This window comes from Pezoporus wallicus, unplaced genomic scaffold (genome assembly GCF_028554395.1).
Source record: "Pezoporus wallicus isolate ANWC-B61680 ecotype Strahan unplaced genomic scaffold, APGP_CSIRO_Pwel_v1 contig_2492, whole genome shotgun sequence".
Taxonomy (NCBI): domain Eukaryota; kingdom Metazoa; phylum Chordata; class Aves; order Psittaciformes; family Psittacidae; genus Pezoporus; species Pezoporus wallicus.
This window is the reverse complement of record NW_026637796.1, coordinates 1926748-1942125: the sequence shown is the minus strand read 5'-3', so window position 1 is coordinate 1942125 and position 15378 is coordinate 1926748. Positions and strand designations below refer to the sequence as shown.

Here is a 15378-nt window from a genome sequence, read left to right as displayed (position 1 = left end):
CCCAGCAGAGCTGAGAGCCCTCTTGTAGGTGCTGCATTGCTGCAAACTGAATCCTGAGGACTCCCTGCATTGCTCCTTCCCCATGCCACTGATGGTGTTGGAGAAGCTTGCCTCAGCTGCGGACTTTCCTGCAATGGAGAAGCCCCTGGTCCTCTTCCCAACCTTGTAGTACCAAAGAAATAGGAATTCAGCAGGAGAGACCTCTGGCCTGGCTGGAAATTTGGGGTGGTACTCTCCCAGGATGAAATTAGTTTTGAAGAAATTAAAAGGGAGGAAGATTGTTCTTAGTCACCATGCTCTAATGTACATGACCAGACAGAGAAAAACATCAGCTTCCTCCTAAGGAGGTGCAAAAGGGACAGGAGTGGTGGGCACAGCTTCAGTCATTTTTCCTTTGGTCTGAAGAGCTCCTGGATGTCCATGTCCCCTGTCCCACTGTGTGCCTCTTGTTTCAGAAAGCCCAGTGAGGGCCAGGAAGCATCTACCACAGGGGAACACTGAGTTGTGGCTCAGGGGCTGTCCGCACTGCTGCAGCCATGGGCTGTCCCTGGAGGGGTCCCCATATGCCTGGCACAAGGCTTGGAGTGGGGTCTTACCCACAACTTCTGCTTTCCTCCCCTCATTGCACATACTAACCTGCACCAGGCTTGATGGCCACCGGATTGACTGCAGGTAACTCCAAGCTGGGTGCCAGCTCATATCCTTTCTCTTGCTGTTTTCCTTTGCCTTCGTGGTACCTGCTGTAGATGCCACGGCCAGCGGAGTATCCCCCCAGGTAGGAGCCCCTGGGGCCAGGGGCTCTATTCCCAGCTGCACCTCGCCCTCTGCCTCGTATGCTGCCTGCTTATGATAACAACATAGAAAAGGATGGTAAATAACAGAGAGCAACAGCACTAATGGCCCAGGCTGAGTCTGGGAGGCATGTGCTCAGAAATGCTGCTGCTGAATTTGATCTGAGTTTGATCTGAGTCTTAGTGACCTCGCTTAGAAAAACAGAAGAGTTTGGCCTTGGAAGCACACAGTAAGCCTACACAAGTTTTGCTTTTGATGTTTCTGGCCATGCATTAACTGCTTATTTATACCAATGCAACTCTTGTGGCTGGTGTTATGGGTATAATGTGCTCAGCAGAGAGAAGGGCTCCTCTGGGGTAATTTCTATGCAGTAGGAACAGCTTCTGCTCTCAGCTGTCTCCCAGAGAAGACCCAGACCCAGCTGGCTGTGATGGGACCCTACAGAGATGGCCCGAAGTTGTACCTGGCCTTTAATCAACTTTGTCCCATCATTACCTGTATCTTTACTAGTCTTGTTTTTGGTATTTTACTAGTAATGTGATTATACCCCATCTTCAAAAATGCCTATATTTATCCTAGAGACTCCATGCACATGCTTTGGGCACTGTGGTAGTAATGCACTGTCTGTGATAGTCTAATTGAATATTTAGACTGTCAGCTAATTCCTTTGTAGCTCATTGTAAGCGCAAATCTGGAAATTGAGAAGAAGCTGAAATTCTTGATCAGCTAGGGTTAAAAATATCTCTTGGCTTATATGGGTGCTTTAAGAATATATTCATGCTAGGCTGCTTGTTATACGGAAATAAACACTGAATTTCAGGAAACTATATTTTGTGTAAGTACAAGATAATTGTAATTATAATTCCAGTTATAGCTGCTAGGGTTTTTTTAATGAATAACTGATTTTTGGTTAATTTTTAATGACTGTAACTGATAACTAATTAAAGTATGCATAATCAAATAATTATTTGGCACTCATATGATTCTTCCTGCTAGTAGTTCTCAAATGACTTTATAGAGGACACAGCACTACTGTCACTTTAATGTGGAGAGCAAATGACACCTGGAGAGCTTCCAACTGAGGCTCTCCCTGACATCGCTCCTTTTGGATGATCAGGTCACCGTAACCACACCTCCAAGACTAGGCAAAAAAGCGATCTCTTTTACATAGGGTCCAGCTCTTTGGAAGGAAGCCTCAGAAGCTGGAGTCCTTGGACTTGCTCAGACTTTGTACAGCACTCATAAAAAACAGATCCCTCTCTTCCCCATCCCATGCTTGGTCCATTAGCTCATTCTTAACTATATTTTTGATGCCCACTCACACTAGCCTCTACATTGGCAACTATTTATAGATAAATACACTCTGTATTGTCATAAATTAAAATGAGACAGAACAGAAATATGGCAAAAAGACCTATAAAGGAGTGTTTAAGAAAAAGGTGCACAGCACCAGCTGTCCTTTGTTTCAGGCGACCTTGGGTAGGTCGCACCAGCCTGAAATCAAACTTGCCCATCTCATCCCCTAATTGTGCTTACTAACCTTTCACAAAGTAATCTCTGTTGGGCCCGATCAAAGCATTGTATGGATATCCATAATATGCTAGTGTGTATGGATCACAAGAGTAAACATAATTAGGTTGCTGAGTTACTTCAGGCGTTGTTGCTGCCCCTCCTTTTGCTGCTTTCTGGTACCGAGTGTATTGTTCCTTGTCTACCGGCTTGGCCAAGGTAACCTCCAGACACGAGCCTTCCAGTTCAACACCATTAAGGTTGCTCATGGCATGAATGGCATCTTCCCTGGTTGTAAAGTGCACAAAGGCATAATCACGTATTTTTTTCACTCGCTCTACACAGCCTGGGTTAAACTGCCCAAAGACCTTTTTAATGGTGTCCTCTGTGGTCTCAATCATTAAATTCCTCACATAGAGGATTTTAACAGTTTCCATGACGTCTTCATCCACATCTATCTCTGGTTCTGCCCAGTCAACGGCAATTTGGTGCCCCCACAGCTGGATTCTTCCTGGCATGAGTTTCCTCCTGGCCATTGCTGCTGCTCGATGGCTCTCATACTCCACAAAGGCGAAGCCTCTGTTCTTCATCTTGTCTGCAGCGCTGGCATACACGATGACATCCAGCACGCCTTCTGTCACCTTGGCGATCTCTTCCAGGATCTCCTCTCTCTTCTTCATCTTGGGAATGCCTCCAATGAAGAGCCGGCAGTTATCCACACTGCAGCACACCCCCAGCAGCCTGCCGGGGCGGATCTCATAGTTGTTCAGCTCCCTGACAGCACGCTTTGCCTCATGCTTCTGCGTGTACATCACAAACGCATACCCACGGTTCTTCCCATCAAAGTCCATCATCAGGCGCATTTCATAGATGCGGCCAACAGACTCGAACACAGGGACGAGTTCATCTTCGTAGACATCACGGGGGATTTTGCCCACAAAGACCTCACAGCCACGAGGAGGGTGTAGACCCTCCCAGCCGGGAGGAGGGCCGCCATACTTGCGTTGCCCATTCTCCTGGATCATGCTATATCCAGTGCGTGCCATGAGGGCCAACAGAGCGGCCTCATTGGGGGCACCGGCAACACCTTCAGGGACTTTTGTAGTAGCCACGTTGGAGGAATCATTGCTCATCCTTGCAGTGGAGTCCTCAGCGGTCATGGTGTCAAACTCATTCACAGCCTGATAAAGCCTGAGCAAAAGAAAGAGGAGGACACTTGTTAGAAGCTGTTAGCTACCACTAGAACCTCACCCCTCTTGTAGTTCTGCAGGTTTGTTTTTCAAACTGGGAGTAACGCTGCAGAAAAGCAGATGAACAACCCATACCAGGCTGAGCATTGGTACTGCAGGACAAATGCTTCCCAGATAAAGGGCACAGTGAGGAAAGTGGTTGATGATCACCTGCCCATACTAACTCTGCACCAAGAGCTGCTGCCTCAGGAGGCTGATATTGCACGAATGGATACCACTAAACACCTCAAAACCTCAAGACCCTAGGGAGGCTTGTCTCCTCTTTGAAAGCGTAGGAAGGAGTTGACACAGGATTGGGAAAGGCACGATACCGCCATGAAGCCAGTGGTTGCCACATCCAGAACCCTCTCCTCCCTGTCAGTCATTCCTCATTTAGTCCATCTACTCAACAGCACAAGTGCCAGATGCCACACTCCACAGTGAAAGATGACAAATGCATGAGAAGCCCAGTTTCCATCTGACAACAACCCCTCACTCCTCTAGACCTTCACAGTAACTGTCAAGTAGGACAAAAGAAATGAACTTTATCTTCAAGGGGGACCAGTTCTTGTTCTTTTATGCAAAGGATGATCTGGCAAGACTCTGAGTTGCCTGCTGCTTGTAGTACAATGTCTGATGTGTTTATTTCTTCTGCTGTTACAACAGGACTTCACATAAATGACGAGAATCATTCCCTTAAGACAGGCAATTTGCTTTAGAGCAAGCAGCCAGCACAGCCCTGCAAGCCAGCAAGAGCAAGACAAATTTCAGAAACTTCATTCTGTATTTGAACACAGGCAGAGAACAGGAAATGCAGATGTAGAGGAGGAGATGACCATGCTAATGATCACAACTTCAAGACAGTGGACTTCCTCTCTAAGCACAGTTAAATAAAACACTTTGGGACTCCGAGAGTAGTTAATTCATTGACTTTTAAAGCTGGAAAGATCCATCAGACCATCTAATACAAATGATAGTTATGAAACGGACCATTACATTTTATTGTTATTTGCACATCAAGTCCTGTAACATCTATCTGAGTACATTGTATCTTACAGAAGAACATTGGTTTTAAGGGATCAAAGAGCTGTAGACCCCACCACTTCCTTTATGGCTTGTTTGCCAATCACTCCCTCAGACAAGCAAGCATGATGTATTTCTCATGAGAATTTGTCTGGCTTTTGCTTCCAGCTAGGGTTGCTTGTTAAACCGTTCTCTGACAGACTAAGTGTTTCAAGACCTCTGCTTTTGCTTTGCAATCAAGCAACACTGTCTTTTTACTAAAACTTGGAGGCTGAACTCATGAATTCCTTCACAAGAAATAATTTTTTTTAACCTAAAATTGTTTTTGTGGCAGTTTCAGCAGTTCTCTGGAGTTTCAGGCCTTTCCACCCTTGCCGTATACAGAGATGAAGAGCATCCTTCCTTCTTCTCCCCATGTCTCTGTATTGCCAAGGCCTGCTTCTCCACACCTTCTCACTAGCAAGTGCGAAGTTTTTTTGTCAATTCTAAAATTCCAGATCCTTTGCAGAAGCATCACTTGCTAGGGTTATGTCCCACGTGGCAGGCATGTCTTGTGTTTCTTACTCCTAAATGCCACAGCTATGTGTTCAGCCCTACTTCAACTGCCTTTTCAGTAGATCCCACCTACTGAGTACTACACCACTGGCTCCTTCTCATTGTTTTCCACAATTCCATCAGCCTTTGCATCATCTACCAATTTATTTGCCATGATTTGCATTCATGGCCAGTTTTTGATGGAACTGTCAAAAACCAGTGGCCTCTGTAGGAAACTCTGCTAACCACTATAAGAAATGGTTTGACAGGCTTATTTTCCAAAAACAAAAAAAGAACAAAGCTTCAGCCAGATTTGTTTGTTCTATGTAGTCACATTCAGTATGACGCAGGTTTCTCCCTGTGCCACAAGTACTCTGATACAAACCTTTTGTTAGAACACTTTCACCGCTTTCAGTGCACTGGTCACCATGTATGTACTAGTGTACAGTAGTATGCTACTGGTATACACTACTAGTGTACTGTAGGTCCAAGTCCTCAGAAATAGGGGTGAAAAATTTAAGCACCTGATTTCTATGGTCTACAAAACCCCATTTAAATCGTAGAAACACTAGCACCTCAGATTCTTTTCAGTAAAGCTCCTGAGCTGCCCAGAATTGTGCTGGTCTGTATCCAGAGATGCCTCTGCAGCAGCCAGGGCAAACACCACAGAGCTTGGTTCAGCTCCTAAATGCATTTGGCACTGGGAAACCAGACATCTGTGCCTCAGTCTGCAGCAGGGCATAATCCCGCAGGTGTGTTTGGGCCATTAGTGTTACACGTTGATGCTTTTGAGCCATTTCAATTTAAAAACATGGAGAGCAGAGGGAGGGGCAGAGAGGATGGAGGGCAGTAGTAGTGATGCTGATGCCCAGGCAATATTTTAGAATATATAATTTCTTTGAATTCAGGTCTTCTGTGTAACTGCATCAGTTTTGACAGCTTCTTGCTTTAAAATGTTATTGATAAACATGTATATCTCGGATTCAAATGTTCCCCCTTTTTTAATGTGTCATAGTCAGACACTATAATTTTTGATTATTTGACATAATTAAAAAAATAATAAGGCAGAGAAAAACATTTTCATTTTTCACGTGACAATTTATTCCTGAAAATGGAACTTCACCTTTCCCTGAATGAAAACAAACTTGTCACTTGAACGCTTTACTGTGGAATAATCATTACCTTTACTGGGGCTGCCTGTTGGCAAGTGAATTACTTATTGCCCCAGGTTTGGGTAAGTTTAGAAATGAGTCATTACCATCAGTTTTAGGTCAGCTTACACAATAAAAGACTCTGTATTCTGTTATCTGCACAGCACAGTCACTGGGGCTATAGTCTAGAAGCCTACAGATAAGCAAAAGGACTGTGGAGAAAGCAGAGATGGAGCAAAGCCTCCCCTGCCCACCAGAAACCAGCTTGTAATTTCGTGGCCATCCGGGAAGTGGCATGTTCTCCAGCACTTTGCATTGCACCAGCAGGACAATTTCTAGTATTGAAAGTTGTACTTAAGTGCTGATGGCCACCTTTGCTGCAAACACTACCATGCACCATTTGTGACAGTGAATAATTAAAAATTCTTTGTGAACCTAAAATACATTAATCCATATGTAATTTACTGTGAATCAAGATTCATGATCAAATGTGTTTAGTTGTTGTTTTTTTTTTTGCAGCTCCATAGAGCTGGATTTATGTATGTACTACCTAAGACAATTATAGAGCCCATGTAGTCCTACTTGATGTAGCTAAATACACACTGTAACAACATTCATTGCCACATGACACAATCAATACTTTAACAAAGTTTAGATATCATCTACCTTGATGAGAAAAAATGTAGGCATATCTTCTCCTCCTATTGCTATTGCCTTACAAAACAGGTTGCCAACATAGCCTAACCTTGTAATGTCTAAAAGTGAGCACTCTCCAGAATTTCAAAAATACTTGTTTCCAGAGTGTTCGACCCTACTTTGTGCATACTCTTAGTCCATGGTAAGTCCATGGTAAAGTGGTCATGAAAACACAAGGCATGAACTAATATTGTGGGTTTAGCGGCTTAATAAAGCCAGACTGATTTCAATACATCCACCAAGTGTGATTAATGCTAGAAGAGTCAAAAATTTAAGCTGTAGTGTCTTGTGAAATGTAAGTGCTTGCTTTCTGGTCTATGAGGAGGAAGGTACACCTGATCTTGATAACAAAGATTCATAGAAGAGAGACAAAAATATTAATTGCTAATGAGAAAAGTTGTGCTCTGAGACAAGCAAGTTTTGAATGGCTTATTATCAGGACTGGAACAAGAATGACTTCTTTTCTTCTCAGAAAACAGTGAAGTCTTGATTGTTCAATGGCACAGCAGACGGATCCTAGCATCTGCCAGTTTACCAGGAGCCAGACTTGTGAGCCCTCGGTTCAGCATCTCTGCTCCAAGGCCTCTCCCTCATGCAAGTGAACTCTCACATGTAGACATTTCACTGAAACCATTCACATTTCACTTTCTCTTGCTCACAAAACTTCCCTGTTGCCAGTCTGGCAGGTGTAAATAATCCTTACCCTAAACATTAATTACCTTCTTTTTAACCTCTTTTTGCACATCACAGCTCAGAATATTAAATGGGCAACTTACTGTGTTGGCAAGTGACTGACCTAAAGCATACTGTGAGTGGATTGATTACCTGAGGCAGGTCTTTTATTACACAGAAATACCACACCTTGATTAACAGCAACACAGGGCCAAACTCAGATGGCCCTTGTGCCATGGGAAGGGCAGCTCAGGGCTCTGGTGAGAAAGTGGTGCCCACAGTCCATATAACTGGACTTGGGCTTATCCCTGGCTTGTCCAGCACTGTGCAGTGCCCTGTGAAGTTACGCATCACCTGCTCCTCTGTTGATCCTGGTGCGGTAATACAGACTTGTACAAACACAGGGACACAGCCAGTGTCCTTGTGGCAGCAACCACGTGTCCACCCCACTCACGTGCTCCTATAAAACAGGGCTGTTTATGTTTGTGCTTAATTCATCTCTCCAGTTTTGTGTTACATAGATTTAGTGGCATCATGTGTCCTTCTGAGGGTGACACAGCCACCGGCAGGCACATAGGATAGGGACAGGTGCCAGCACCATGGCAGGCAGCAGTAGAGCCCACGATGATGCTACACTGCTAGCTCTGTGATAACCAAGGTAGGAGGGGATGGGGACTGCCATGTCCCACCTGCAGACCCTGGATCATACACACTCCTGCTGAGCTGACACCACAGGCCCTCACAGACACCACGCAGCTACCTGCTTGCTTCAAGAAACCACGATGGTTTTGGATATTAAGCAACAGCAGCTGCAGAGGGGTGGTCAAACACTGAAATTTTAACTAAATATGCCCTGTTGACAGCTACTGGTTTAAACGTGACTGTCCTAGGCTTTTAGCTGTAATAATAAGGGCAAATGGTAATCCCGCTGCTGACATTGAGCAGCAGTTCTGGCAGCACGGCTGCCACTGAAACACTTCATTTTTAAAAGCTAGCTGTTTTCTCCTGGCAACTTTGGATACATAAAATGTATGTAACAACAACAGCTTACTAAGAGCAGCTGCATAACTTCATCACAGACATCACATAGCCACAGCAATGTTCTTGCTGAAACCCCAGTTTGCCTGTTTACAGATTTATCGGCTGAACAGGAAAATGCAGGGGCCTCCTCAATTCGAAATACGGTAATGTACTGAGCATTGCTTCAAGTGCAGTGGGTAAGTTACCCCTCTTTTAAAGATAACTACAGTATCATTATACATCAGTTTTCTTGGCAAGACTGTCTCTTGTTTCCTACCCTTTATTTGCATAAATGACCTGAGCAAAGCTGGCATTATTGGGGCTGTTACTAAAGCTGAACCTGCAAGGCCTCGGTGCCATCCCATGTGCTTCACCCTGTTTGCAGTCAGCTTAGGAGATATTCTGCTGGAAGCAGCATCCATGCTGCTTCTCCATGCACAAGCTCCTCTCCATGCACAGTGAGGACAGAGGCCAGGCAAGCAGCAGGTGCCTTGAAAAAAGGGGCCAATCTTTGGTGAAAAATCCTTGTAAAGACTTTGTCTGACTCCAAATTAATTTGTATTTAAAGTATCAAAGGCTAGTCCTCAGTGTAGTTTTCAACAGGAGCTGGATCACAGCTTGGTTCCCTATCTGCTGTCACTAATGAAATGCAAACACCTCAAGTTGAAAATTGTGGTGGGTCAGTGTAAGAGACTGCAGCATCTTTAGCCCAGCTTTTTGGCTAGGAACCTTTTCTGAAAGTCCTGCATACAGGAAAGGGAAGGTTACTAGCAATCACAGAATTAACAGAATCACAGAATGGTTTGGGTTGGAAGGGACGTCTGGAGATCATCCAGTCCAACCCCCTGCCAAGGCAAGGCCACGTAGAGCAGGTCACACAGGAACATGTCCAGGGGGGGTTTGACTGTCTTCAGAGAGGCAGACTCCACGACCCTCATGGGCAGCCTGTTTTAGTGCTCTGTATTTTAGTTTATGGCCACTGCTCCTTGTCCTGTTGTTGGGCACCATGAAAAGGGTCTGGCACCATCCTCTTGGCACCCACCTTTGAGATATTTATAGGCATTAATGGTGCCTATAAATATAAACATAAATTATGATAATAAACCCTCTCGGTCTTCTCTAGACTAAGCAGGCTTAGCTCACGATTGATGATGTCTTCATACTTTTAATAAAAGAAAAAATACCTGCAGCCAACAGTGCCTGATAATGCCTGCAGTGTGTCAGACACATTGCTTTACCTGCAGCTGAACTGGGTGATGAAGTTGCCCCATGCTGGGTTAAAAGCTTTGAAAAGGTGGATTTTCTTAATTTAGATCTTTTTTGGCAAAACTCTGGAGAAAGCAGTGAACTGCGAAGCAGACCTGAAGGAACAGGAGCATTGGCTTGATGAGTAGCTTGGGAGGGTAATCTCATTGATCAGATCAGCACTAGCTGTTGATAGCAACATGTCTGTCTGCTGTGCAAGCTATCCTGATGTCAGCATCTCTAAAGCACTGCATATTCTCTTCATCATGTGTGTGTCTGTATTAAGGCAATTGAACTTGTTCATCCCCAGATAGGGAGTCACCTGGGAGAAACCTTTTGGCTCAGGTGCAGCATGGGACTCAGGGACATGCACTTGCAGCAGCACTTGCTGCACCACATCATTTTCCCTGTATGTTCAGGCATGAACATGTACAGAAGTGGCTTTCTGCCCACTAGAAGTACTGTATTTAAATGTAGAGAGAAGCAGTGTAAAGTACCTAAGGGGTAGGATAAGACTGGCCTACCAAATTACCAGACTAGCTGCTGAAATTCCCACTTCTGCTAATGGTGATACTTGGCATCCTAACCTGGGGCCTATCATCAGGGGTCTGGGCACTGATTTCTGTGGAAGATTTCATATTTCAAGCTTAACTTCAATTTTATTCTGGTCAGTTAGCCGTGTTCCCCTTTTGTTGGCAAATGAATAGTCTGGGCCTGAAAAGCAGTTTTCTGGGTGGAGCAAGTGCAGAGGGGATCCATGTATGTTTCTCAGATGCTTAAATTCATTCTAAAGTGGAGTAAACATGTAAAAAATGGTTGTTTCCATTTAAAACACTGAAAATTGTTGGCTTCATCTTCTGTTTGTGTTCTCTTCAAAGAAACATAAAGAAACAGAAAATCAAGGGTGATGTTTCCAACAATACTCAATATCTAGCATTACTCCCCTTGACATCACTTACAAGATTCTAATGACTTATATACAGATACAGTTTAGACAGTGATGAGCACTACTGAAAATACTGCATTAAAAGCCTTTCAGGGCTGGTTATGTCCTCCAGGCACCAAATAAAAGCAATGTATTTCACTTAAAGCCTGTAAGAAAATTACTATATTACTTCTTGCTCCTGTTTAGGAGGAAAACTCCTGAAATTAGTCTGTAAATTCACATCATGGAATTTTTGAAGTTAAAACTTGAATACTAATCAGATAATTGAACTTCAAATTTGTACAGTCAACAGCTGGCTACAATTTCAGACAGGATTTGAAGGTTAAATTTCTTGTTTTCATCACTATCATTAAGAACAATAACAATCACAGATCTAATTCTCTTAGACATATCATACCACTTCCCTTAGACATAATAATCTTACCTCACAGCAATTTTATGTACAATTTGAAAATAAAGCTGAAATTATGATTCCTCTACAAAATAAAGCCACCTTGTACTGTGAAAACTTTCGGCCTATTCTATTATCAACCTTCTCTGCACCCTTCTAAGGCATATTTAATCTGGACTGTAATTCTGCGAAGGCTGTCAAAAGTTCCACTTGCATTACTAGTTAGCAATATCAGTGCCTAGCAGTGAATGTTCCCAGGATGGAGGTCCCTCAACAACCTAACCTTCTGGCCTGGAAACTGCAAAAGTAGTATTCAGTGAGATATCAATGATAATATCTCAAATAATACAGTGAGAAGACTTTCCTGAGCATAGCACTTTACTTCTTGCCATTGTTTTTTGATGATCACAAGTGAAAATTCTGTTCACGCATACATGGCTTTCCCATGGCAAGAATGAAGCTAAGCTGATGAAAAGTTATTGATGTTCCAAATCACTACCACAACCTAGATCATCCTACCAACATAGTTGGTATTTTCGCTACTTCTGCAATGTGAATTCTGTCAATGCAATGTCTGTTTCTTGAGTGTTTTTATGCTACTGCAGTGCCAAACCAGCCATTTCAGCTTAAATCACTTCTGAAGGAAGTTTGGGTGAGCAAAACCATGTCTCCTCCCTTACTTTATAATGCACTTTGTTGCAAGTCATTCAGAACTTTGTCCCAACAAGTTGTGTAACCTGTGTGTTATACTGTTTGCCCCAGTTCCATCTTTTACCCAGTCCAACTCAAAATAACTGTATACCTCTCAGATATTTCGATAGGACCAGTTGCTGGCTCAGTCTGAAGTTATTATCCTGCAAGATATTGAAGCCACATGTTAAGGAAAGATGAGAAGATGAGAGATGGGTTGTGTAATTGCTCTTATCAGCTTTCCAAATGAGGTAACAACACAACCTTCCCCTTCTCCCCACATTCCCATATTTCAATCTAGTCAACAAAGTCTATTATTACACGGCCAGACAGGAAAATGTGTGACACAAACAAAGTGCAATGTAGTCACTCGGTATGTAACAAGCCTTTCCTATTCTGGATGAGCTGTATTTGATGGTATAGTTTTTGCAGCATATGTTTGCCAGAAACGCAGTTAAACAACATTCACTGCAGAGAGGCTGATACAGATAAGTGTGTCTTCCTCATTAACTGTCTGCTTTTAAAAGCATTTTTACCAAGAAAGGAAGAAGTGTTTCATTCAACACGGACTAGGAGCTTGTATCTTTTTCCATAAGAAAGACAGGAAAAACTATCTTCTGCAACTGAAAAACAAACCCACAGCTAGACTCATTTGTTAATTATTACACCAGAAAGATAAGACATTCACCTATTTCACTTCTTGACTCTCTCTGAAGGAAAATCTTATATATGAGCGCAGTGTTTTAATTTAATCATCGAAAATGTTTAGTGAAAGCTTTGCTGAACTCTGTGGAGTAGCAATATGCATGCATGTGCTTGTGATTTTTTCTTTCTGATTGTAATGCAGAACACTGTCTGTCTGTCTATGTAAACATTGCAGTAACATGTTCCCCTCTAGAGTGCAACCAAGAGTACCTAAAAAAGCTCGCAAACTACAGTTCCCTCTTCAGCCTTTCTGATCTAACTTTTTTAGCTAACTCTTCTGGAGATCCAAAGAGAAGTGTAACACATCCTGCCTGTTCATACAAAATCTACTCAGTCAATTTTGTAACTATAAAAATAGCTTCAGATTTTCAGTTCACCCTAATCTTATGCACTACTTTTATTGCAACAGTCTCAGTTTTGTGTTCCCCATGTGAGCGCTGCAACTACAAGGGGCCCAACCTGCAGCCCTGCTTTCAGCAGGAGGCAGAGATCTCAGGGAAACCTGAAAGTGGCCCCACGTGTTCCCTCCCCCTCAGGTCACAGAAATGAAAATCAGCATAAGGCAAACCACAGTTGGGATGTGAATGTTAGCTGCTGAAAGCACATTAAACTCAAAGCATTTGGCTTAGTCAGTGGCTGGGTGGTTGGTTTTTTTTTTCCCTTTGTGCACTGACATTTGACCCCTTTTATAATATGCACCTTGCACCACTGAAACCCAGTTAGTTATTTATTAAACTCAGGTACCAATGGCTGACTTGTACATGTCACGCTTTTAACTGCCTGGTGTTGCCTGTGCAAGGAGAGGGGGGTGAAAGGCAGTCGTCTTTGCTGTGAAATTCTGTCATATCGGCAGAAAGGAGCTGCAAAGTGCAGCAATTTGTACCTGACCTCTGATCTAAGAAGTTTGTACAAACCTTTGAACCTCAGATTGAAATTGAGAAACAACCTTTACAAGTACAAGGAAGAGATTTCCAGTACTCGTTACCTGTGTCCAGGGTTAATATTATAAATTAAAAAGAAAAAAAAAAGTTTAACCAAGGCAGGGACTCTCTCAGGCGGCACCATTCCTGTGCTGGGTTAATTCAAGACAGTTCAAGTTTACTGTAATTACAGCTCGGTTAGAAATACCTAGGGTTTAGAAATGAAATTTCTGTATGCTTCAGAAAAGGAGTGGGATTTGAGACAGATGTCATTTGAAATTCAGTTTTTGTTGACCTTAACTAGGGTATTTTTTTCCTAAATGAAAAGCTGATGAAAGAAGACAAGCAACATTTGATTCAATATAATTTCTTCAGCAAAGAATGGAGCTGAAATGCAGAACTGAATAGAAATCATTAAAGAGAGTAACAAAATGGCTCCTCCTTTGTTAACTTTATTTTTATCCTACACATTATCTAATCTCAGTTATACAGTGGGGAGCTATATGAGAAACCCATGGAAAAATAATCAAACCAACAACATTACAGCAAGCTCCTGACAGGCAGTCGTACGGCCTTGTCTTGATGAGCAGAAAGGACATGTTTTGAGGTTCTGTCAGATTAACCATCTTAATGTAATTAAAAACCTCTCTTGACTCTTTCAGACATTGGCAAGGTCTTTGGTTCGACATCATCGGCTAACACCAGCACGCGCCACTGTGGCGAAGGCCTTCAGAGATCAGCTGCAATAATATGACTGAAAAAGGTGCCCTTTCTGCAACCCAGCCTGTCAGGCCATGGAGCATTGCAAGGGATGGTAGCAATGTTTTGCTGTGACATCCCTCACATGCTCCTAGCAATGGCTGTCATCCATGTCAAGCCTGAGTGTGCAAAGGGTGAAGGAGCACTTCACACACACATTTTGGTGCATGGCATCAATCCCACCTAGCTCAGAACAAGACACAACTGTCACAACTGCTGTGTATGCTCCACATGAGAATGGACAATTTCATCTTTGATTTTAATCACAGAATCACACGGAATCACAGAATTGTTAGGGTTGAAAGGGACCTCAGGAGCTCATCTTGTCCAACAATTGAACCTTACTCACAACAACTACCTTTCTTTTCTTTAAAAAAAAAGGTTTTAGATTCAACTGATTTTGTCCAGGTTGAAGTTCAAACTTCACTATTATTATCAGCACTGACCCCAACGAAGCAATAAATGAACAAGTAAATAAGGGTGAGCAGATTAATGTCATGTGTCCTGTGTCAAGCCTTAAATGTTTCACATGCTGCTTAAGTAGAATATGAACAGAATAATATCAGAACTTTATTTTCTTAAAATGCTATCAAATTTGCTATATGTAGATGAGTTATATAGATTCATTTGTATTAATAACACTTGAATATATACTCTGCCTGCTCAACCTTTCTAGCCACCTTCAGTCTGTACCTAAAGCTGATAACCCACTTGTAAAGCATGATTTTATGTTAATTTCTTGAAAAAGCAGAACAAAATATGAGGAAGCACAAACAGATGATGGCAGAGACAGACCGACTGAAAACATGTCAGACGATTGCAAATGGCTACCTTTCATTTCATTAATTTAACACAGTAGAAAAAATATCTCAGAGACATCAGTTTGTTTTCCTCTGTCTAAAATATCAGCCGTTGTTTAGTTTTCACTGTTCTAAAATTCACTTTGCAAAGTCTTTTAGATATTCACATATTGAGCTCATAGTTCAAGCTTAAAAGGAATTGCTTCCTTCTCAAACAACTCTTTAGGACCCTCTAAAGAACGGCAAAACCTGAACTCGAAACCTAGACAATGACATTCTTTTGGTCTCAAATCCCT

The 15378-nt window shown here is 42.6% G+C and overlaps 1 protein-coding gene across 6 annotated transcripts in view; it reads right to left on the bottom strand.

The window, feature by feature from the left end:
• RBM47 (RNA binding motif protein 47) overlaps positions 1-15378 on the bottom strand; it is an 80425-nt gene that overhangs the window by 6163 nt on the left and 58884 nt on the right. For 5 of the 6 annotated variants that reach the window (XM_057407549.1, XM_057407554.1, XM_057407551.1 and 2 more), the window contains exons 2-3: positions 2333-3492; positions 637-843 (exon numbers count right to left, since the gene is read on the bottom strand). In XM_057407549.1, the coding sequence (XP_057263532.1) occupies positions 637-843; positions 2333-3492 (1367 nt within the window). The remainder of the gene's footprint in view (positions 1-636; positions 844-2332; positions 3493-15378) is intronic. The other variant, XM_057407550.1, reaches the window with a different exon arrangement.